Raw genomic sequence first — 25,560 nt, 5'->3', positions numbered from 1 at the left:
TTCCTCAGATTGGTCCTGGATTCTGGGAAGCCCTTTTTCTTATCCGCCGCCCTCTCCAGGATGGTGTCCAATTCGGGCCCAAACACGTACTCCCCCTCGAACGGGATGTCGCACAGTTTAGACTTCGACCTGAAGTCTCCGCTCCACTGCCGCAACCAGAGGGATCTTCTTACTGAGTTGGAAAGAGCCCCTTCTTTAGCACTAATCCTCACTCCTTCCGCCGAGGCGTCTGCAATGAAAGCTGTGGCTGCTTTCAGGGTCGGGAAGGTATTTAGTAACCGCTCCCTTGGGGTTCCATCCCTTACATGCTTTTCCAACTCCATTACCCAGTGGAACAGCGTGCGAGCTACGGATGTTGTAGCAATGTTGGATTTAAGGTTCAGCATGGAACATTCCCAGCTCTTTTTTTAATAAGCTGTCTGCCTTTCAATCCAGCGGATCTTTCAACTGGGTAGCATCCTCAAAAGGTAAGTCGGTCTTCTTGGTCATTTTAGTGACCTGGATGTCCATCTTAGGAGCCGAGTTCCATAGCCTGGCTTCTTCTTCATCAAAAGAAAGGCGATTTCTGAATTCTTTAGAAAGAGAAATTTTGTTTTCCGGATCCCTCCATTCTTCCAGAATCAGATCCCTGAGAGTATTATTGACTGGGAACACGCGCCGCTTCTTGCCTTTGAGCAGCCCAAAGAGTTCATCCTGAATGCACTGCGTTTCTTCTACCTCCTCTATCTTCAGGGTATCTCGTACCGCCTTTAAGAGGGGCTCCAGGTCCTCAGAGGCCAACAGATATCTTGATTCCATCCTGTTTGCAGAGGTGGAAGGGGACGTATCAGGCTCCAAAGAATCCTTGACCGTAGCACCTTCAGAGTCTGAAGCTGGGTCAGAAGATGAATCCACTACTCTCTGGTGCTTTTGAGGTGGTTCCTGGGGGGGCAAAGGCAGCCAAGGATGAAAACACAGATGATCGGACTTCCTCCTGGATAAAGCTGCGCATCTCATCCATGAATGAGGTCTTTTCCTCACGAATCAAATTATCCAGGCATTTTTTGCACACAGGTTTTTTATATGCACTAGGTAATTTTTCAAAGCACATGTTGCACTTTTTATGAGCCGTTTTCTTCCTCTCAGAGGAGGATTGCTCCTTAGCGCGGCCTTTTTCCTTTTCCTTGGGATCCTATCAAGGAAAGGAGAGCCCAGATAAGGAACTGCTATAAACGGGACGTGCGGGTGACCCACCACCCTATCCCTTTAACCCCTACTCACAGGAGGTGGGGATATGAGGTCCAGACCTGAGGCCTCCAAATTGCAGGGTTCCTTGCTCCTAGAGGAACTACAGTAACCAGCCAGCCTAGAATGTAATAATAATTGAAGGCCTGTAAATCAGCACTGCAATGGTTAAAGGGTAGGAATTTACCTGGTACCGGTAAGCCAGGAGAGATCCACCAGAGTCTATAAGGTAAACGTGGCCCATGTCAAAATATAGTGCAATAAAACCTAGTATGTCCCAACATAATACACAGGTGTACATATTAGGGTGTTTGAAGCCAAGACCTGACCTGAAAATCGCCAAAGGGAACCTTTAACTCGTAAGCCGCAGGTTAGAGGTGTGCTCCAGAATGAAGATTAGACCTCAGATCAACGCGATTACCACGCTAGAGCAATTTAAACTTACCGCCCCGCGATCCTGCTTCCGGATCGCGCGGCTTTGACGTCACTTCCGGTTTCGTCACTCCACCGGAAGTCGACGCCGGGGTCGACCGGAAGTGCGCGGGAGCGCAAGGATCACGTGTTCCGGGTGTCCTAGGCTCCAGGAGCTGCGGACAGAGCCGGAAAAGAACGCAGTTCCCCGTGGGCAGAGGAAAGGGCCGCAACCCGATCGAGACCCGGAACTGTGCTGGGTAAGGGATAGGTCCTGCGCCATGGTGTCCCCCCTCACTGTCCCAACTAATGGGAAGCGAGGAGAGAAACTTCTCTCTACTCCCTGCCCTGTGTAGGGACAGGAAGCCACTGGAGTGTGGGTGCGGGGGTAGGGGCATTTAACCTCTCTGCTTCCTGTCCCTACAGAGGTCAAGGGCCATCCTCCAGTTGGGGGCCGTCATGGGGGACGCCATGGAAATAATTATTTTCCTCTTAAACTTTAAAAAGCAGAAACAGGTGGGAAAATCGAAAACTTTGAATTTTAAGAGGGCTAATTTCCAAAAATTCAGGGCTGCAATACAGGATATAGACTGGGATCAGATACTGTCACATGGTGATACTAATGTTAAATGGGAGAAATTCAAATCTATCCTGGGTTTTTATACTTCTAAATTTATTCCAATAGGTAACAAGTATAGACGGGCTAGATTACACCCCTCGTGGCTTACAGCTACAGTTAAAAGGGCAATTAATGAAAAAAAGAGGGCATTTAAAAAATATAAACCTGACGGGTTACCTGAGGCTTTCAATACTTACAAAAAACTTACCAAAATCTGTAAAAAGGAAATCAAATCAGCCAAAATACAAAATGAAAGACAGGTGGCTAAAGATAGCAAAACAAATCCCAAGAAGTTTTCTAGGTATATCAATGCAAAAAAAAATGGGTCACAACAGATTGGACCCCTTTATTCTGAAAATGGGGCATCGGTGACTGGAGACCAAGAGAAGGCGGAGATACTTAATAGGTTTTTTAGCTCCGTTTATACAATAGAAGAGAACTTCTGACTTGGGTGGTGCCAGTGCGGGTCATACACCCTGTAATATAGTATACTGGCTGAATGTAGACATGATCCAATCTAAGCTCAATAAAATCAATGTGTACAAAGCTCCTGGACCAGATGGGTTACACCCCAGAGTTCTTAAAGAACTCAGTTCTGCTATTGCTGTACCACTGTCTAAAATCTTCAGGGATTCCGTAATGTCTGGTGTGGTGCCAAGTGACTGGCGCAAGGGAAATGTGGTGCCAATATATAAAAAGGGCTCTAGAACTTCGCCAGGCAATTGCAGGCCTGTAAGCTTAACTTCCATTGTGGGGAAAGTGTTGGAAGGGTTAGTAAAAGACTACATACTGGAGTATGTGACATCAAATAGAATAATAAGCGATAACCAGCATGGGTTTACTAGGAATAGAAGTTGTCAAACTAACCTTATCTGCTTCTATGAAGAGGTGAGCAGGTGCCTGGATGGAGGAGCAGCTGTGGATATTGTGTTCTTGGACTTTGCAAAGGCATTTGACACTGTCCTTCATAGATGCCTGATGGGTAAAATTAGGGCTATTGGTTTGGCAGAAATCATTTGCAATTGGATTGAAAACTGGCTGAAGGATCGTATCCAGAGAGTTGTGGTCAATGATTCCTACTTGGAATGGTCACCAGTTATGAGTGGTGTACCCCAGGGTTCTGTGCTTGGCCCACTACTATTTAATATATTTGCTATTAATTCCTACCTCTATATCATTAATACTGTCTATTTTTGCAGATGACACCAAACTGTGTAGTGTAATACAGTCTATGGAGGATGTTCATAGGCTGCAGGGTGACTTGGACAAACTGAATGTTTGGTCATCCACTTGGCAAATGAGGTTTAATGTGGATAAATGTAATGTTATGCACCTGGGGGCCAATAATCCAAAGGCAAAATATGTCCTTGGGGGAGTAAATCTGGGAGAGTCCCTTGTTGAGAAGGACCTGGGGGTACTAGTAGATCATAAATTGAATAACAGCATGCAATGTCAATCAGCTGCCTCTAAAGCTAGTAGGATCATGTCATGTATCAAAAGTGGTATCTACTCTCGTGATAGGGATGTAATATTACCACTATACAAGGCACTGGTTCGGCCACACTTGGAATATGCTGTCCAGTTCTGGGCACCGGTCCATAAAAAGGATGCCCTGGAGCTGGAGAGGGTTCAACGTAGAGCCACAAAACTGGCAAGGGGTATGGAGGGTCTTAGTTATGAGGAAAGATTAAAACAACTAGATTTATTTAGTCTGGAAAAGAGACGACTACGAGGGGACATGATTAATTTATATAAATATATGAATGGTCCATACAAAAATTATGGTGGTAAGTTGTTCCAGATTAAATCAAATCAAAAGACGAGGGGGCACTGTCTCCGTTTGGAGAAACCAAGGTTTAATCACCGGAGGCGACAGGGCTTTTTTACTATGAGAACTGTCAATCTGTGGAATAGCCTGCCTCAGGCGCTGGTCACAGCAGGGACAGCGTAGAGCTTCAAGAAGGGTCTAGATGCCTTTTTACACCTAAATAACATTAATTGTTCTGCTATATAGGATTGTTTCCCCAAAAATCCCTTCCTCATCCAATCCCTACCCTTCCTTGGTTGAACTTGATGGACAAGTGTCTTTTTTCAACCGTATAAACATGAAACAATGAAACATTCTGTTAAAACAACATTACCGTATTTTTCGGCCTATAAGGCGCACCAAAAATCCTTTTAATTTTCTCAGAAATCAAAGGTGCGCCTTATATATGAACTTATACAGACATGTACTACATACAAGATGTACATTTACCAGTGTTTAATAGCTCCATCCCCAGAAATTTCCTGCACCTTCCCACACAGTATACAGGGTCCCTAGCTCCTGAAGTGCCCTGGCACCACAACTAGCATTGTGCCCATCCTGCCCTACCCTAGCACGGAGAGACCAGAGCTTCCATAGTGCCGACCACGAGGCAATCATCATCATCATCAGTAAACAATCCCCCATACCTGACAACCCTGTAACAGGGGAAAGAGAAGGAGCCACAGGGAACCCCACAGGAATAACACCCTGCCTGAGGAGGGAAGGAGAAGGGGCAGAGGGAGACCGCTTAACCCCTGCTGCATCACCCTGCATTAACTCCCAGCAGCAATACCTCTGAGATCGGAGCTCTCTGACACGCTGAAGACAAGTTTCCCGGGAAGTGTAGCTGGCTTGAACTGTGCACAGGTCTGCCACCTGCTGGTCATTTTTAGGTACTGCATTTGATCCTGGGCCTTATACTCCAGTGCGCCTTATATATGAACCTAGATGTCTTAGCATGCATTTATTAGAGGTGCCTAATAGGCCGAAAAATACGGTAGTTTATTAGTAACAATATAAACAAGTTAAACATTTTGTAAAATTGTAGTGTTGACCCTAAACACTTGAAATGTATAATCTGTGTAACAGAATGTAGACCATTGTTACTACTTTTTTGTCAACTTACAAAAATCATAAATGCTTTAGTATAATAACCTCAAAAGTAATAAATATAAAATGGATAGGAATTTAAACTACAATTGCACAGAAAAATGGGAAAACCTATTGACTAGAGTATAATAATCCCAGGGTGGGAAATGATTTGCTCACAGCCTCCAGCCTGTGCAAAGCTAACTAGGCCATATCTCCAGTTTATAGCCTGCCAGCCCCTGCAGTATATAGCCAGCCACCTTTTAGGTTGTCTGGTCGATACTACAGAATGGCAGAATATAGGGATTTTCCTCCTCATTCAATACAATGTGTTGATCGCACATTGTAATGAAGGAGTTGAAACGAGACAGTCGCTTCCCTGTGACACCCGAGCCTATCCTTGTCAAGATGGCGTTTTTTTGAAGCCGGCAGGGATCGGAGGGTTAACACCTGCGATCGGTGCGATCACCGACCACTTGTGTTATTGGTAAGCCTTTTCTGCAATATGCAGCAAAGACTTACCAGCTATGAAGAAGGTTCAGCCCGTGAACCCTCTGCATGCACCTGCACCCAGCATGTGACATTATATGTCAGTTATAGGTTAAATGAATGCGATAAAGCTGAGCGACAGTCAAATAGCTAACGTAATGTCCCACTTGAATAAGTACTTGCCTCACAGATATTGGTCAGGTGTTATTGGCAAAGTAGCGCCCAGTCCTAATATAAAACAGTCTGTCCCATATACAGTCATGGCCAAAAGCTTTGAGAATGATACAAATGTTAATTTTTACAAAGTCTACTGCATCACATTTTATAATGGCAATTTGCATATACTCCAGAATGTTATAATCAGTGATCAGCTTAACAGCTATTAATTGCAAAGTCAATATTTGCAGGCCTGCCTTAAAAGGAGCAGCTGACATCGTTTCAGTGATTGCTCCATTAACACAGGTGTGTGTGTGTGTTGATGAGGACAGGGCTGGAGATCAATCCGTCATTATTAAGTAAGAATCACACCACTGGACACTTTAAAAGGAGGCTGGTGCTTGGCATCATTGTTTCTCTTCTGTTAACCATGGTTATCTCTAAAGAAACATGTGCAGTCATCATTGCACTGCACAAAACTGGCCTAACAGGGAAGAGTGTCACAGCTAGAAAGATTGCGCCTCAGTCAACAATCTATCGCATTATCAAGGAATTAAAGGAAAGAGGTTCCATTGTTGCCAAAAAGGCTCCAGGGCGACCAAGAAGGACCAGCAAGTGCAAGGACAGTCTCTTAAGTGTTTCAGCTTCGGAATAGGGCTACCAGCAGTGCAGAGCCTGCTCAGGAATGGCAGCAGGCAGGTGTGAGTGCATCTGCACGCACTGTGAAGCAGAAACTCTTGTAGTAATGCCTGGTGTCAAGGAGGGCAGCAAAGAAGCCACTTTTCTCTCCAGAAAAAACATCAGGGACAGACTGATATTCTGCAAAAGGTACAGGGAGTGGACTGCTGAGGACTGGGGTAAACTCATTTTCTCTGATGAATCCCCTTCCCCATTGTTTGGAACATCTGGAAAACAGCTTGTTTGGAGAAGACAAGGTGAGCGATACCACCAGTCTTGTCTCATGCCAACTGTAAAGCATCCTGCAACCATTCATGTGTGGGGTTGCTTCTCAGCCAAGGGAATCAACTCTCACAGTCTTGTTTAAAAACCCATCCATGAATAAAGAATTGTACCAGAATGTCCCCCAAGAGCAACTTCTCCCAACCGTCCAAGAGCAGTTTGGTGATCAACAATGCCTTTTCCAGCATGATGGATCACCTAAAGCAAAGGTGATAACTAAATGTCTCAGGGAACAATACATAGAGATTTTGGGTCCAAGGCCTGGAAACTTCCCAAATTTTAATCCCATTGAGAATGTGTGGTCAATCTTCAAGTGGACAAACAACCAACAAATTGTGACAAAATGCAAGCATTGATTGTGCAAGAATGGACTGCTATCAGTCAGGATTTGGTCCATAAGTTAATTGAGAGCTCCCAGGGAGAATTGCAGAGGTCCTGAAGAAGGGTCAAAACTGCAAATATTGACTTGCTGCATTAACTCATTCCAAGTGTCAATAAAAGCTTTTGTTACTCATAATATGATTGCACTTGTATTTCTGTATGTGATAAAAACATCTGACAAACACACACAAAAACCAGAGGGCAACAGATCATGTGAAAATATAATATTTGTGTCCATTTGTGTATTTTGGCCATGACACTGTAATAGGATTCACATACATGATCCTTTACCCAAGAAATCAATCTGAATTATAGATATTGTTAGTTACCTGTACCTTTCTACCTTCTCAATTCAGATAGAAGTGCTGAAAATTTTGCTGTATAACAAAGCACCACTACTCAAGAATTTCAAGCAAGCCAATGCTACTTGCTTAAGACCGGTAATACTTGCATTTAACACAGTGTTACGTGTGAACGCAGCCTTAGAGATCGGACTGAATGAACTGCCTGTGAGTCTAGTATGACCTCACAGGGGGCGGCAATCAAATCCATTATGGCGGCTCCCATGCGACTCCGGGATTTAAATACCTCTGGCATTTAGATAGTTAACTCCTGCACGTAGTTATTGCACCCACAGTAACTGTTACTGGTGGTGGATTGCCGTAATATGCAGCAAATGCCCACCTAGTACTGAGAGGGTTCAGCCCATGAGCCCTAACCATCCAACCACTCCCTAGGCATGCCGTAATAATATGGCATGTGTTGCAAAGGGGTTTTTTGTGTTTGGTATCTACTAATAAGGCCAGTCTCTCACGAGCGAGTGTGCTCTGCACTGGCAGGACTTACTGGATCAACTTGACTAGACATGCAGAGTTCAGTCCGTGGACACAAGGTTTCGTCCTGTAAATCGCACCAGCTCACAGAGTGATTTGCTCGTGGGGAACAGTTCTAAGCTTTTCTTCTTTCTTTCTCTCACTTGGACCCCTCTAAAATCCATACTGAGACTGTAGTTGCTTGCTTTATAGCTCCGACTCAACTTCACCCAGGCCATCTGGTGAATGGATGTAACATCCTAGAAAAACAATAGACAAAGACACTTACTTAGTTACTTGGTCCAGGATTAGAGGATCTCCAAAGCCTCAAACAAAACGCATCTATGAACTGTGTCCAATAATAGACCATATACAAAGTTTCTTGTCTGAGGAAGGGGGCGTTCCCCCGAAACGTCTCATCATGTGGCTCATACTACCAGAGGTCTTGTGAATATGGGTCTCTGTCCGAGGTCTGAACTTCGAGTGTCTACACTCTATTTTCCTAATTATGCTGTTTTTGCGAATGAAAATTTTTTTGTATAGTGACACTTTATGCTTTTTTTTTTTTTTTTTAAACTTTACATTTTTATTAAAATTTTATATTTTTCAGTTGTTACAGCAGGAACCAACAAGCATGGTAATACAACGGTCCTCATTATTTGAACAGCAACAAATTTTGTTTCTGGCGGCGCTGGAAGTGTACAAAACACAAAATGAGCAATTTAAACATTGAAATGATATATAGCGGTTCATTCGTTCAAATAAAGATCTCATTCCAAAGTAAAGCTTACCCTTAAATACTTTCCACCAGATGTTATCAGACCAACCATGGAAAATAGGCTTACACCTGGACTCTCTGTAATCTGCCATGCTTTCTCCCAATAGCGCAAAATCCACTTATAACAAGTAACCTATGTACTAACTTTATACAACTCAAAATTTAAGACCTAAAAACAAGACTCGAGCAGACAAGACAATAGACACAGTAGGATAAATAGGGTTTCGGGGCTGAGTATCAAAGTTAAGATAGTTGGTGCTGGCCAAGATGCAGCCCGAGGAAGCTTATAAACCTATATGGTTGCAAAAAGAGTCGCACGGCTCCCATACTGCCAGAAAGGCATCCATGTAGTTATTGATTGAGGCCGTCATCTTTTCCAGTGAATAAGTCTCCTTAATGCGGGTAAATAACTCCATTTCAGATGGGGAAGCAGTCTGTTTCCAAGCTTTAACTATTAGACTTTTGGCTGCCATACATACACTCAGCGGCCACTTTATTAGGTACACCTGTCCAACTGCTCGTTAACACTTAATTTCTAATCAGCCAATCACATGGCGGCAACTCAGTGCACTTAGGCATGTAGACATGGTCAAGACAATCTCCTGCAGTTCAAACCGAGCATCAGTATGGGGAAGAAAGGTGATTTGAGTGCCTTTGAACGTGGCATGGTTGTTGGTGCCAGAAGGGCTGGTCTGAGTATTTCAGAAACTGCTGATCTACTGGGATTGTCACGCAAACCATCTCTAGGGTTTACAGAGAATGGTCCGAAAAAGAAAAAACATCCAGTGAGCGCCAGTTCTGTGGGCGGAAATGCCTTGTTGATGCCAGAGGTCAGAGGAGAATGGGCAGACTGGTTCGAGCTGATAGAAAGGCAACAGTGACTCAAATCGCCACCCGTTACAACCAAGGTAGGCAGAAGAGCATCTCTGAACGCACAGTACGTAGAACTTTGAGGCAGATGGGCTGCATCAGCTGAAGACCACACCGGGTGCCACTCCTTTCAGCTAAGAACAAGAAGCTGAGGCTACAATTTGCACAAGCTCATCGAAATTGCACAGTAGAAGATTGGAAAAACGTTGCCTGGTCTGATGAGTCTAGATTGCTGCTGCGACATTCGGATGGTAGGGTCAGAATTTGGCGTCAACAACATGAAAGCATGGATCCATCCTGCCTTGTATCAAGGGTTCAGGCTGGTGGTGGTGGCGTCATGGTGTGGGGAATATTTTCTTGGCACTCTTTGGGCCCCTTGGTATCAAATGAGCATCGTTGCAACGCCACAGCCTACCTGAGTATTGTTGCTGACCATGTCCATCCCTTTATGACCACAATGTACCCAACATCTGATGGCTACTTTCAGCAGGATAATGTGCCATGTCATAAAGCTGGAATCATCTCAGACTGGTTTCTTGAACATGACAATGAGTTCACTGTACTCAAATGGCCTCCACAGTCACCAGATCTCAATCCAATAGAGCATCTTTGGGATGTGGTGGAACGGGAGATTCGCATCATGGATGTGCAGCCGACAAATCTGCGGCAACTGTGTGATGCCATCATGTCAATATGGACCAAAATCTCTGAGGAATGCTTCCAGCACCTTGTTGAATCTATGCCACGAAGAATTGAGGCAGTTCTGAAGGCAAAAGGGGGTCCAACCCGTTACTAGCATGGTGTACCTAATAAAGTGGCCGGTGAGTGTATATGCAAAAATAGTTTTGTATGGTGTTTGCGCATATTTTGCAGAGGTACATTAAGGAGATATATCAGAGGATCCAACGGAACCCCAGTACCGAACAGCTTCCCAGACAGCCCCATGACACACCACCAGTATGACGCTATGCGAGGGCAGGGGCAGAAAATGTGATAAAGCGTGCCTACTTCTTTTTGGCATTTCCACCATATAGCCGGAATTATCGGGTTGAGCGTATGCAGTAGTGCAGGGGTATGGTACCAGTGCATCATTATTTTATATTGTGTTTCCTTATAAGCTGTGCAAATTGATGATTTCGCCGCCCTGCTCCAAATCACCTGCCCAAGGGCTGGGGAAATAGTGCGTCTGATATCTGTCTCCCATTTAGACATATATCTGTGGGTGGCCAGGGCGTCCCTTTGGGGGGCAGTCAAAATCTGGTAAATGGTTGTTATCGAACCTCTGCACGAGGTACCCCTTCTACACAAGTGTTCAAACTCGGAAGGCCTGGAGACCTGCGCTGAGCCATATTGCTCAGTAACATAGTGTCTTAATTGCATATAGTGGTACCACTCGTCCCTAGGTAGCTTGCGTTCCTCCCTAAGGTATGAGAAATGTCTTAACTCCATTGTAAAAGGGTCCACCATATCTGCCAGGTGAAACAACCCTGCTTTAGACCACTGTCTTACCATGTGGGATGTCAAGCTGTCCGGTATAACAGGGTTGTATAGGACTGACATCATTGGGGAACATTTAGAGGAGAGGTTAAACCTTTTTTGCCAGATTTGCCAAGTGGACAGTGTGAATTTAATAGGGCCCAATAATGGTTGGGTAGGCTGGGGGGAATAGGTCCCCATAGGCATGAATTGGGATGCATCAGGGCCAACTAGAGCTTCTCTATTCAGACCCACTTAGTATAGGCCGCCCATTACGATATATATCGTAGCTGCGTTGCCCAGTTGTAATTCACAACTAGGCCTCCTCGGGCCTTGGGGACAGGCATGACCGTTTTAGGCATTCTATGTCTTCTATTATCCCAAATGAAGTTAAAAATGGCTCCTTGCAGAGCCTTAAGCTCCTTTTGTGGTACTTTAATTGGCAGAGTTCTAAAGTAATATAAGAGTTTTGGCAGCCAGGTCCTTTTAACTGCAGCCACTCGACCGAGCAGGGAAATATGATGCCCCTTCCATTTGGTTAGCATAGCTCGCAAATCCTTAAATAGAGGAGGGTGATTGGCATTGTAGAGTGTTGGATAAGAAGCTATCAACTGTACCCCTAGATACTTCAGGGAATTTGGCTTCCGTTGATACTGATAGTTCTGTTTGAATAAGGACAATTCCTCAAGTGGGATGTTCACAGGTAGGGCTTCTGTTTTTGTAGTGTTTACCCTATACCCAGCTAAGTTGCCATATTCCCGAATAAGTGCATGTAGGACCGGTAGGGAGGTGTGAGGCGACATTATGGTCAATAAAACGTCATCAGCAAATAGTGATACATTGAACTCCTTATCCCTTTTTGCTGCTAGGGGTTCTATACATAAAGTAAAAATTAGGGGGAGGGGGAGGGGTCACCCCTGCCTAGTACCATTGTGTATGGCGATGGGGTCTGACATGGCATGTGCAAAGCAGACCACTGCTGTGGGTATACTATACAATCCATGAATCGTTCTTAACCCCTTAGCGCTCCGCGCCGTAGCTGTACTGCGCTGAGTTCCACGAATAGCACTCAGCGCAGTACAGACGATGCCGGTAATTTACCGCTGACATCCCCGGCTAACACCCGCGGTCGGAGTGGGCTCCGATCGCGGGTGTTTAACCCGGTAAATGCCGCGGTCAACGCGACCGCGGCATTTAACATGCCTTCTGGGGATCTTTACCCCATGATCGCCCCCCCCCCCCGCACCGTTTTCGGGGGGGGGGGGGGCATCGCTGTTTTGGCACTTCTGGGGTCTGATTGGATCCCCAGAGAAGCCTGGAGGGATTGCCTTTATGATGGCATCTGTGACGTCATCTTAAAGGCAAAGTGTCGGCCTATGCATCTGCATAGGCTGGCACTGCTAATGCCCTGCAATACATTAGTATTGCAGAGTATTATCAAGAACAAGCAATCAGATGATTGCTTGTTCATATCCCATGGTGGATCATGTAAAAAATGTTTTTCAATAAAAAATTACTTTATAAATCACAAAAAATGCCCATAAGCCCCAAAACATATAAAGAGACATATAACGCTCAAAAAAGTCTAAATCATAACCCACATATATAGTATCACCGCGTCCGTAACAATCCATAGAATAAAACTAAATAACTATTGAACCCATATGATGAACGCCGTAAAAAAAAAACCGTTAAAAACCTACCAAAAATTATGATTTTTACCTATTATATCCCACTAAAAATGCAATAAAAAGTGATCAACAAAACATATGTACTCCAGAATGATACTGTTGCAAAGAACAACATGTCCCTCAAAAAACAAGCCATCAACCAGCTCTGTAGCCAAAAACGTAACAATTTTATGCCACTTGGAAGACAGCGATGCAAAAATGATAGATTTTTCCCCACATTAGGGTTTTATTTGGCAAATTTAGTAAAACATAAGAAAAAATATTCATGTCTTGTATCCCCGTAATCGTATCGACCCATAGAATAAAGATAACAGGATTATTAGGATATACGGTGAACACGAGAAAAAAAAAGTAAAAAATCCAGTACAGAATTGATGCTTTTCTACTCATGACCTCAAAAAAAGTTACTAAATTTTCAACAATAGGTGATACCAACCCCAAAATGGTAACACTGGAAAAAGCATCTCATCGCGCAAAAAAAATGCCGTCACATGGCCCAAATAACGGAAAAGCGAAAATTTTATAGCCTTCAAAAGGGGGCAACGAGAAAACTAAAATCCTGGCAGCTGCAGGGTGCTCCTTCCCTTCTGCGCCTCGCTGTGCCCCCATAACACAAGTAACGGCCACATGTGGGGGGTCTCTGCACTCAGGAGAAATTGTAGAACAAATTTTATGGTGAGTTTTCTCTTTTTATTTTTTGGAAATGTGTAAATTTTAGGGCTAAATGAACGTATAACCGACAAAATTTGACCATTCTATCCCCAAAATAGTCAATTCTGAAAATACGGAAAATCGCTATTCGATTTGTAGGCCGCGTGACGTCAAAAGAAATTATCCAAACATTTCAAAAATTATGAAAATGTAAAGTAGACAAATGGGAAATGTTATTCTGCAAGTTATTTATGTGGTAAATCGATCTGCCTGAAAACGCAGTGATTTTGAATTTCGAAAATGGCAAATTTTTCTAAAAATTCATAATTTTTTTTCCCTTTTTTTTGTAAATAAACGCAAAACTTATCAGCCAAAATTTACCACTAAAATGAAGTACAACGTGTGGGGAAAAAACAATCTCAGAATCGTTTTGATAAGTAACAGTGTTCAAAAGTTATAACCATATAAAGAGACGCAGGTCAGAATCTAAAAAATGGGACTGAGCCTTAAGCTGTAAAATGGCTGCGTCCTTAACCCCATAGCGCAATAAGACGTACCCTTACGTCTTACTGCGCATGGGGGAGTATGAAGAGGGCTCACAGGCTGAGCCCTCTTCATACTCACCGGGCATTTGCTTCATAATGAAGCAAACGCCCGTCGCTAACACCCGCGATCGGTGCTTGCACCGAGCGCGGGTGTTAACCCTTTGATTGCCGGCGGCATTAAAGAGCCGGCGGCGCGTGGGCGCCGCCATCTTGGCTCCGATCGTCACTCCCCGTGACGTCACCGGGGAGCGGCGATCCGTTGCCATGACAGCCTGGGATCACACAAAGATCCCAGGCTGTCATGATCGAGGCTATCTATTATAATGTGCGATCTGCACATTATAATAGATGGTATGCAAAATCCCCATATACTGCCATACTGTAGTATGGCAGTATATGGTAGGATCAATCAGACAACCTAGGGTTAAAGTACCCTAGGGAGTCTGTAAAATAGTAAAAAAAATAAATAAAAAAAAGTAAAAAAAAAAAAATTATATTAAAAAAACATAAAAATTCAAATCACCCCCCTTTTCCTAGAACTGATATAAATATAAATAAACAGTAAAAATCATAAACACAATAGGTATCGCGGTGTCCGAAAATGCCCGATCTATCAAAATATAATAACCGTTTTTCACTGCGTTAAACCCCGTAGCGGAAAATAGCGCCCGAAGTCGCAAATGGCATTTTTTTGCCATTTTGAAAAATAGAAAAAATTCTATAAAAAGTGATCAAAATGTCGAACAGTCCTAAAAATAGAAGCATTGAAAACGTCATCAGAAGTCGCAAAAAATGACACCACCCACAGCTCCATACACCAAAGTATGAAAAAGTTATTAGCGCAAGAACACGGCAAAATGAAGAATTTTTTTTCTGTACAGGAGGTTTTAATTTTTGTAAATGTATGAAAACATTATAAAACCTATAAAAATTTGGTATCCCCGTGATCGTATTGACCCAATGAATGAAATAGACATGTCATTTGGGGTGCACAGTGAAAGCTGTAAAAACCAAGCCCACAAGAAATGGCGCAAATGTGTTTTTTCATCATTTTCACTGCATTTAGAATTTTTTTCCCGCTTCCCAGTGCACGGCATGGAATATTTAATACCATCACTACGAAGTGCAATTTGTTACGCAGAAAATAAGCCATCACACAGCTCTGTACATGGAAAAATAAAAAAGTTATAGATTTTTGAAGGTGGGGAGTGAAAAATAAAAACACAAAAACGAAAAAGGGCCTGGTCCTTAAGGGGTTAAGGAGTTAAGAAGCTCCCTGTGATTCCATATGTTTCCAGAGCAGCTATCATAAATGACCAATCCAATCTATCGGAAGCTTTCTCCGCATCTAGGCTAAGCAATAAAGTGGATCGCGACTCCATATTGATCACCTCAATAAGGTCTATAGTACGTCTGGTGTTGTCAGAACCTTGCCTCCATGGGACAAAGCCAATTTGGTCTTTATTGACCAACTGGGGTAGCCATTCATTAAGCCTATTAGCCAAGATGCGGGTAAAGATCTTTAGGTCAGAATTAAGCAGTGCGATAGGCCTATAATTGCCACATTCGGTTGGATCCTTCCCTGGCTTCAGAATCAACGAAATGTAAGACGCCAGCGTATCGCGGCAAGGGAGGGTTCCTTCTAGAAAAGCGTTGAACAGAGACAACATATAAGGGGCTAGATCTTCCAGGTAGACTTTATAATACAGATAAGTCCATCTGGCCCGGGGGATTTTCCTGAAGGAAGCATCTTAATCACTTCATCTAACTCCTCCTTTGATATGGTGGCATTCAGGGTAGCCACTGCTGCATCCGATAATTTCGGTAACTGGCAGACGGACAAGTAAGATTTCTAAAAGTCTCACTTCTTATTCTCGTCACAGGGGAGATTATTGGGCAGCGCGTATAGTTTAATGTAATAGGCCCTAAACAGGTGTGCAATTTCTTGGCTTGAGGGGTACCGTTGGTATGCCTTTCCGACAATAGTCGCGCTAAAAGCGTATGCGCTTTATTACCCTTCTCATAATATCTCTGTTTCGAGAACGTTAGTAATTTTTCTATTTTCTGGTAGGCGTAATCCCGTAATTTAGCCCTTGCTGCCACTAGTGCCCTTAAATGTACCGTGCTTGGCAAGGATAACATTTTGGCTTCTAGGTCCTTAATTGTATGTAGAATTTTCTTGTAGTATTCCGAGGCTGTTTTTTTCACCCTTGCAGATACTGCCATACATTCTCCCCACACTACTACCTTGTGCGCCTCCCATAACGCCTCTTTCGAAAAGGAAGAGTGCTCCTCCCTGTCATAGAAGGCATGAATGGCAGCCCTAATCTGTTCCCGTAATATGGGCTCCTTGACCAGTGATTCATTTAGTCGCCATCTACTAATCTTGGTGGGCTTCAGTGAGCGTGTGAGGGTTACAGAAACTGGCGCGTGGTCGGACCACGAAATGGTGCCAATGTCTGTTGAACCCAGAAGACTGTGGGCTATAATGTTCCCAAAACAAGTAATCAATTCGCGTGTGACATTTGTGATGGTGTGAGAAGAGAAGGTGCGCTCGCCTGGGTGATCTATCCTCCAGAGATCATACAATGAGTGTAGTCGGATAAGTTTACGGAATTCCCTAGCTACTCGACCCTGTGTGGCAGATGCAGGACCACCTGTCATGGGTAGGCGATATATTGTTGTTGGGAAGGTCATATTAAAATCTCCCCCTATCAGTATCGCCGCCGGAGAGAGTGTCTGCAGTTTGCGCAGTATCCTCCGCAAAAAGGGGATTTAGGCTGTGTTAGGTGCATATATTTTAGATGGTATAATTGGGTTTCCCTTCCAGAATCCCTTCCAGAATAATGTACCTGCCCCCCCCCCCCCCGGTCTAATTGCTGAGCGTAAACTGTCACAGGGCATGTATCTGATAGGAGTATTGTCACCCCTGCTCTTTTACGGTCATGAAATGCAGAAAAGGCATGTGGAAAATAATGTCTGGCAAAGTTAAAATTCCCTGCTCGGTCAAAGTGAGTCTACTGTATAAAAGCTACTTCTGCCTTCAGTAGTCGAAGCTCTCTCAGTAGTAGACGGCGCTTAACATTAGAGTTAAGGCCTTTCACATTTAATGTAACACAGTTAACCATTGGGATAGTGTAATTGTAATACAAATGCTTGGGTCATGCTTACTCACCACAATTTGGATGTGATAACAGCACCAACCGTTACTTGCCGGACCAGCCGGTGTAGTAAAAGACCATCGTCCATATTCACAGCTCCGAGAGGAAGGGAAAAACATGACAAAAAGGTGACAAAGACAAACATAGTGTCATCAAATGGTCCAGGTCAAGGGCGCCCGGCCTCAGGGAACTCCTTCAGGGGCCAATCGTCCTGTAACGGACTAACAGTGTCCCATAAGGGGACACAGCACTGACACAACTCCCATATAGTGGTGGGTAAACCATCACTCGACAGAACCCGTGGCAGCCATCTGCCCCCCTTCCACCCTCCCCTCACGTTAATATTCCACCTCTACTCGTGTAGAACCACCACTGTGGGATTAAACCCGTCTTCACAGAACCTGATGGGAAAGAAGATAATTACAAAACACCATTTTTCAGAAACAATAGCTATATCGCTCAGCCCTCTCAGCAGCTATATCGCTGCTGTAGGCCGGTCAGACGGGGATCTAGATCCCCCGTAAACGCCTTTTCTTTTGACGCACTGGTTGCCAAGCCGGTGAAGGTGATGGGGTTGGCAGTTGGGGCTCCGTAATGCCCAACTCTTTGCAGAAGCGGGCAGGTCCATGAAAGAGCGTAAAAGTGAAGTAGTCCCATCCTTCCTGACGGTGAGGGCGAAGGGGTATCCCCATTTATACGGTAAATGTGCTTCACGGAGCACTTCCAGGAGGGGACGTAGGTGCCTTCTCTTCTGTAATGTGATCCAGGACAAGTCCTGATATAGCTGCACACGGGCCCCTTCAAACTCCAGGTCTTTGGCAGCCCTGGCTTTGGCCACGATCGCCTGTTTTAATGTAAAATCATGTATACAGCATATGACATCTCTTGGCTGAGAAGAAAGCCCCTTAGGACGGCGCGCCCTATGTGCTCGATCCAACTTTATCTTGTTTGTCGCTGGAGCTCCTAATAGCCCATTAAAGATATACTTTAGAGCCTGTGGAATTTCTGCGTTCAACACCTTTTCAGGCAGATCCCGGACCCTGACGTTGTTACGCCTACCCCGGTTATCCAGGTCCTCAAGGTGGCGTTGCATACTCCTCATGGCCTCGGAATGCTCAGTCACTGTAGTTTGTAGCTGGGAAACATATTGGCGAGTGACGTAGTGCTCACCTTCTAGGGTTTCAACCCTTGCTGCAATATGATGTAAATCTTGTCTAACCGCAGATATCTCAGAGTAGCATGTCTCGGCTACCTCTGAGATTAGTTGTTGAAAGTCCTTCTTTGTTGGAAGGGTGTGCATAAACTCGATCATAGCGGCAGGAAGCTGATTAATATTTTCATCAGGAGGAACTGAAGTGGTTAATGAGACAGACCCCGTGCTTAAAATGTCATGTGCAAATTGTGACAGATGTGGCCCCCAAATCCTCTTCTGAATCTTCTTCCTCCCACATCTCTGAGGAGTTAATGGCCTCTGGTGAAAACTTTGCGCAATGTGTTAGTGGCTGACCGCCATTTCTCTCAGGCTGTGTAGGTGAAGCTATGCCCTGGGGAGACATGGCTGCGGCTCGCTCACCTGGTGTCTGCAGCTGTCGTTGTGGCAGGGGCGCTGAGGGGGCTGGGAGCGCAGGCCAGTCCGGGTCGCCATCTGCTGATCCCGCCGTGGAGGCAGGCCCATAGGCCTCATTCTCTGGAGGGGCCCGCGGCGACATCTGTTCCCCTGTCGGCTCCGGCAGCAACTGGAGCTGGCGTTGTACTGCTGGGGAGGATCGGGAGCGTATACCTAATCCGGAGGAGGTCTCAAACCTGCTGCGGCTCACTGCTGGGAGCTGGTGGCCGGAGGCACGTGGCGGGAAAGATGGCGCCGCGGGTCACAAACTGCTCCATTCTGCCTCCCGAAGCGGGCACCGGAGCTGTGGAGGTGGTCTGTGGCTTCTTAGGGTGCTTTTGTCCTATCAGGTACCGGATGGTGCTGGCTGCAATTTGATATGTGGGGAGAGGTGACGGAGCTGCAAGGCTACACGTCTGCCCCCATCAGCGTCTAGGCCACGCCCCCCCGACACTTCTATGCTTACACTATGTAACAAGCCATCATTGTTGTTGTGCATAAAGTCATGAAGATTACTGTAATGGAATTGTTAATAATATATACTTGTTGATATTGAAGTAAAGAAAATATTTGTTTAAAAGAAAACTTTGTATATGGTCTATTATTGGACACAGTTTATAGAATGGATGTAACATCACTGTCCGGTTTATCTAAAATTTGGACACTGTTGAGTGCGCCCAATGTTTAAAAAGGATATTAGTGGCACAAATGTTTGTCCCTGTTGATGTGATTTTAATCACCTATGGTAAGATGAGATTTTTGAAACTTAAAATACCACTTTTATGGCTCTGAAATATGTTGGCCACAATTCTCCAGTCAATGGAGAAATGGAGAAAAAAATGCTAATTTACTCTCATCAATCCCTTTTTTTTTTTTTCTTGCCTTAAAATGCCAGTTTACTGGTTTCTTTGCTGTTTTTTTTTTCAGTTTTACTTTTATGTGCGTATTTAATGTGTAAGTATATTTCTTTTTTTTTTATTACAGATTCTTCGTTGTTTGATGAATTGAGTAATTTAGTAGATGTTGATGACTTTTTTGAAGATCAGCAGTGCTCCGCTAACGTAAGTAAACAAAGGGACCCATTTTATGTTATGTCAAGTTCCAATTTCCTGAGACTGCATGGCACAATCGTACCTAAGGAGTTTCCTCTGGTATGTAACGGATTAATTTGAAGATTTTCTTTCATGTATTTGCAGGGCACAAATTTGGATAATCTTGATTTTACAGTGGATCTGATGTCATGGAATTCTTATCCATGGGATGTTCCTGGTCAACAACTTACTGGTACGTAGTTTCTATGAATGAAGCACTCCAGCCTATTTCCGGCTTTGACTGGGCACCATCTTGACTTTTGAGAAAATCTTAAGAGGCCAACTGCTATGGGGCCATCTACAATTATCAGCAGTACCGAATTGTATGTACCACAAATAGATATAGAGAGAGAGATGTCCTCTTGGTGGATACGTATTAGTAGTGGTGGTGCTGCTGGGAATTTTTTTTTATTGGGGGGGGGGGGGGGGCTCTGCTGAGGACATTTCATTTGTGGGTGAATGCTGAAGATTCAAGATGGAAACCGTAAGTTCAGCAATCGCTCAAATACATCCAGAGGCTTACATGTGTAGTATCGATCTCTAAGATGCTTATTACCATGTGCCATCTAAGAGGTTCTTCAGTTTTGCGGTATACTCTCCAGCGGGAGCAGTGATGCCTTACCAATACAAAGCTCTTCCATTTGCAATTTTGTCATCTCCGAGAACCTTTTCAAAAAATAATAATAGAGCTGCTGGTGTTAAGGAGATTGCACTGGTTTCGTACGCCATCTTGACTTAAGAAATCCCAGAATAAGGGTCTGTCCGCTATTTTAAGTATTAGCCAAGGGTCATGCTGGGGGTCAAAGCACTGTCCAGTTAATGTCATGATTCAAGCTTCATTTTATGTAACCTGTTTGCTTGCCTGCCAACTAATTCCCTTTGACATTTAATGAGATGCCAGTCTGTCCTTCACGCTGCATTATATTATGATTTTGGAGACAGTATATCTCTGTCTTCTCAGGGAAATTAGTATAAACATGTCTGGGAACAAGGTCTATTAGCCTTTTCTGAGAAATGTGCTGGTAAATTCATTATGGCCAATAGCATTTCAGCATTTTATTCACACCTCTTTGATGTCTCTTTTGTCTGTGGTATTATGCATTTGAGAGATTAAAAGAAGGAGAAGATCTTTATATACACTAAGAGACTGACGTGTCTTGGTTTTATGCTCAAGTTCCTGGTACCAGGACAACCATGAAAGGGTTAATTTGAAAGTTGCCTGTACAACTGATAAGGGAGGTTAGACCCTAGATAAAAATCTCTAACACTGGTGTATTTAACCCCTTAAGGATGCAGGCAGTTTATAGCTTAAGGCTCAGCCCAATTTTTTGTATTCTGACATGCTTCGCTTTATATGGTTATAACTTTTGAACACTGTTACTTATCAAAACGATTCTGAGATTGTTTTTTCCTCACATGTTGTACTTCATTTTAGCGGTAAATTTTGGCTGATAAGCTTTGTGTTTATTTACAAAAAAGAAAAAATTTTGAGTTTTTTGAAATCATTTCGTTATCAGGCAGATAGATTTACCACTTAAATACCGTATAAACTTGTGTATAAGCTGAGTTTTCAGCACAAGAAATGTGCTGAAAAACCTCACCTCGGCTTATACATGAGTCAATGAAATAAACTAAACTTAATACTCACCCTCCGTCGCCCCTGCTCCTAATCCACGTCACGGCTCTTCTTCCATCTTCTCTTTGCAATAGCCGGCAGAGTCAAGTCCAGGCGGGCTGCGCGGGGGCGGGCTTCTTTGTTATTGGGGCCATGTGACAGCATTTTTTTGGCGGGATGAGATGCTTTTTCCAGTGTTACCATTTTGGGGTTGGTATCCGCTATTGTTGAAATTTCAGGATCTTTTTTCTCTTGGTGTTCACCATATAACCTAATAATCATTTCATCTTTATTCTATGGGTTGATACGATTACGGGGATAACCATATTGTATATTTTTTCTTACGTTTTACTACATTTGGCAAATAAAACACTGATGTGGGGAAAAATGTATCATTTTTGCATTGCCGTCTTCCAAGTGGCAGTGGCATGGAGCTGGTTGATGGCTTGTTTTTTGTGGCACATGTTGTAATTTGCAACATGTTTTTTTTAAATTTTTTTTATCACTTTTTATTTTTATTGCATTTTTTTGGGGCATTCAATAGGTAAAAAACATCATTTTTGGAGGGTTTTATGTTTTTGCGGTGTTCATCGTGCGGGTTCAATAATTATTTACTTTTATTCTATAGGTTGTTATGGACGTGGTGATACTATATATGTGTGGGGTTTGTGTTAAGATTTAGACTTTTTTGGGGGGTTATGTGTCTCTTTTTATATGTTATGGGCCTTATTGGCATTTTTATTGATTTATTACTTTACTTTTTATTTAAATTTTTTTTAAGTTCTACCATGGGACATGAACAAGCAATCAGATGATTATTCATGTCAATACTCTGCAATACTCAGACTGCGGCATTTAACGAGTTACACTGGGATGTCGGTTGTGGGCTACAGCTGGCACCCTGTGTATCCCGATGCCAGTTCCGCTCTGATCCAGAGCTGAGCCGGCATCAGCATTGTGGCGGACCCAAGACAAAATTGATCCTCCAGATAAAGAAATTTCAGGAGAAGGATATCTTCTCCGTAAGAGAAGCAGTGAAGATTTTGGCGCATTTGACAGCTTGTATTTAAGCAGTCCAGTGGAGCCAAGGCCACTCCTGCAGGTTGCAAAATTTGATTCTGACATCCTGGAACAAAAATCTAGCTCCTCTCCATCACAAGCTCAATATTCCTCTTCACATCAAGAAATCCATGAATTGGTGGACCATCTTGGGCATTTTGTAGTTGTCCAGACAGACGCAAGTCTATCCGTATGGGGTGCGAAGTTGGAGGACTCTATCGCCCAGGAGCAATGGCCCCCTTCAATAAAAACCCGATCCTTGAACTATCGAGAGTTCGGAGAAGTGTGGGATGCCCTGAAAAACACCAAGACCTACTAATGTCATATAAAGGTCTAGTCCGACAACGTCACTATGGTGGCATATCTTCGCCATCAAGGAGGATGGACAAAAAAATCTAGATCTTTATCCTATCGGAGAAGATATTCTACTGGGTGGAAGACAATGTCCTGTCACTATCGTCAGTCCAATTGAAAGGGGAAGAAAATGGAATGGCATACTATCTCGGCAGGAAGACAATCAACCAGACAATCAATCGAGTGCTGTCTAAATGACTAGGTCTTTCTACAACTTACACAGAAATGGGGACTCTTCAGGAAACACAATATAAAATATTGATGCACTGGTACCACACCCCTGCATTATTGTATACGCTTAACCCAGTAATTCCGGCTATATGCCAAAAAGGAGTAGATCAAATTTTCTGGACTTGCCCTCTTACAGTACCGTACTGTAATGGATTTGTCAGGGAGACTGTTCGGTTCTGGTGTGCCATTGGATCCTCTGATATATCTCCTTAATGTACCCCCACGTAATATGCGTAAGCACTATACGAAGCTACTTCTACATTTATGTATGGCATCCAAGAGTTTAATAGCTTTGAGGGGCTGGAAAGGAGCAGTTCCCCTCCACCCTTGGGATTCAGCTCCTCCATGTGACCTTTTCAAATATATGAAAACACCCATCACTTGGCTTAGCGACGGCCCCTGCTCCTTTACAGCCAATCCCGAGTGTGGGGAGTTATTCATATATTTGAAAAGGCACATGTTAACCAAGGGTGGGGGGGAAACTGCTCCTTTCCAGCCCCTCCAAATTGGCAACTGCCTAGTCACACAGCAGATGCTAATGAAAGGTACAATATAACATATCTTTTTTTTTTTTTTTCTGTAAAACCTATTTTTTTTTTTTTTTTTTTTATACAAAAACACTTTGGTAGTGTATGTACTATGCTCTGGGGGGAGTGCTAAAAATGGGTCTCCTGGTGACCGGTTCCCTTTAAGCGCATTGTTTGGTAAGCAATTGGCTGAACACCAGTGGATTAAAAGGTTTGTAAAAGCTACCACTAGACTCAAACCTACCTTTAGGACATCTGTTCCTAGTTGGGATATAGATAATGGGATTTCTACAGTTTTAAACTACCTTACTGGTCCTTCTTTCGAACCTATAGAGTCGGCAAATATTAGAGAGTTAACTTTTAAAATTAACATTCATAATAGCCATAATGTCAGCCAGGTGTTTAGGGGAAATACAGGCTCTCTCCACCAAAGAGCCTTACTTGAAAATATCGGAGGAGAGCTTATTTAATGCTTAATAAAAATTTTATTCCAAAGGTCGCTTCAAGTTTCCATCGGAAACAAAAAATTATCTTACATGCCTTCTGTCAGAATCCAAAATCTCCACAAGAAAGGAAATGGCACTCCCTGGATGTCAGAAGGATTCTTATTATTTATTTTTTTTTTAACTGGGAAAAGACCCAGCCATGGCCGAAGAACTCTAACATTCTGCTACAGCTTAGTGAGAAAAACAGAGGCCTTAAAGCATCTAAGGCTTCCATAGCAAGATGGTTAAAGACCATTATCAAAGAAGCTTATGATTCCCAAAAACTAGCAGTTCCAGGGACACTTAAAGCCTACTCAACCTGGGCAATGGTAGCCTTCTGGGCTGAGAAAAGAGGGGCATCAGTTATCGAAATATGTAGAGCAGCAACGTGGTCAAGCCAGTCTACCTTTGTGAAACATTATAGATTAGATATCTAAAATACCAAGGAACTCCAGATGGGGATGCCATGAAAAATTCGAATTATTCTCACCGTTAATTCTGTTTCCATTGGTCCACCATGATGGCTCCACCCATATTCTCACCCATGTGTAAGGTGCTTGCTGTAGTATATTTGTGATTTAACATGCAATAAAATTGGGTTGCGTCCACTGCCGGTGTAGTTATTTGGTAGTCACTGGAGTGTGGATGCAGGGTTGGGGTACAAAGATAAAGGGGTCATCCTCCAGGTGGGTCCATCATGGTGGACGAATAGAAACTGGATTAACGTTTGAGAATAATTCTCCCCCCCCCCCCCCATGCATCGTGGTGAAGGGGGTTACCCTGGCCTGGTCCATGGAAAAAAAATATTGGGTGCAGCCCAAAACTGTTTTTACAAAATCTCTAACTTTTGTGGTTAAAGAAATAAATTATACTTAACTTTACCTGGCTCCCCTGCGAGCTTTCAGCTTAGTGTGTAGTCCATGCAGCTGAGACCCCTCCTCAGCACTCAAGGTAATTGCTCATTATCCTCCTCCTGCACCTTTTTTCTATTCTTGCTGACCACAGCAAGCAAAGTTTGCGCAGTTAGCAGCCTATTACTTGCCATGTGCAAAGAGCACTCAAGACAGGAGGGAGGAAGAGGGATGCAGACTTTCAATTTTAAAGTGGATAATCAGCGAGAGTAGAAGAAGGGGGCGGTAGGGAGAGGCAAACTTGATTTGAATTCACATATGGAGGATTATGAGCGATTACCTTGATTGGTGATGAGGGGACTCTGCTGTCCAGATGCAGTTCTGTTGCATATCAGGGAAATGAGAACTTGTGCATCATCTATCAATATAATGCACAGTTTGACTCCCACCATAATGGTCAGTCCATGGCATGGCACTTGTCTCATTTCACCATGCCCCCCTTGTGTTCCCCCCCCCCCCCCCGCAACATCTAGTTTAGGGGATATGGCAAAGTTAACCCCCAATATCAAGATCTGTTCCTGAAAGAGCTCAACTCCTCCAAAAATTCCCCCAGATAGACTT

General features: G+C 43.6%; 1 protein-coding gene across 2 annotated transcripts in view; it reads left to right on the top strand.

Moving 5' to 3' along the window:
• The window catches only part of ATF6 (activating transcription factor 6), a 274,539-nt gene that overhangs the window by 13,642 nt on the left and 235,337 nt on the right, over positions 1–25,560 (top strand). For both annotated transcript variants that reach the window (XM_072128529.1, XM_072128530.1), the window contains 2 exons: positions 19,711–19,787; positions 19,923–20,010. In XM_072128529.1, coding sequence (XP_071984630.1) covers positions 19,711–19,787; positions 19,923–20,010 — 165 coding nt within the window. Of the gene's footprint in view, positions 1–19,710; positions 19,788–19,922; positions 20,011–25,560 lie in introns of those variants that run through there.

The sequence above is a fragment of the Engystomops pustulosus genome, chromosome 10, assembly GCF_040894005.1.
Source record: "Engystomops pustulosus chromosome 10, aEngPut4.maternal, whole genome shotgun sequence".
NCBI lineage: Eukaryota > Metazoa > Chordata > Amphibia > Anura > Leptodactylidae > Engystomops > Engystomops pustulosus.
Note: the sequence above shows the minus strand (reverse complement) of the source record. Positions and strands in the feature narration are given on the sequence as shown.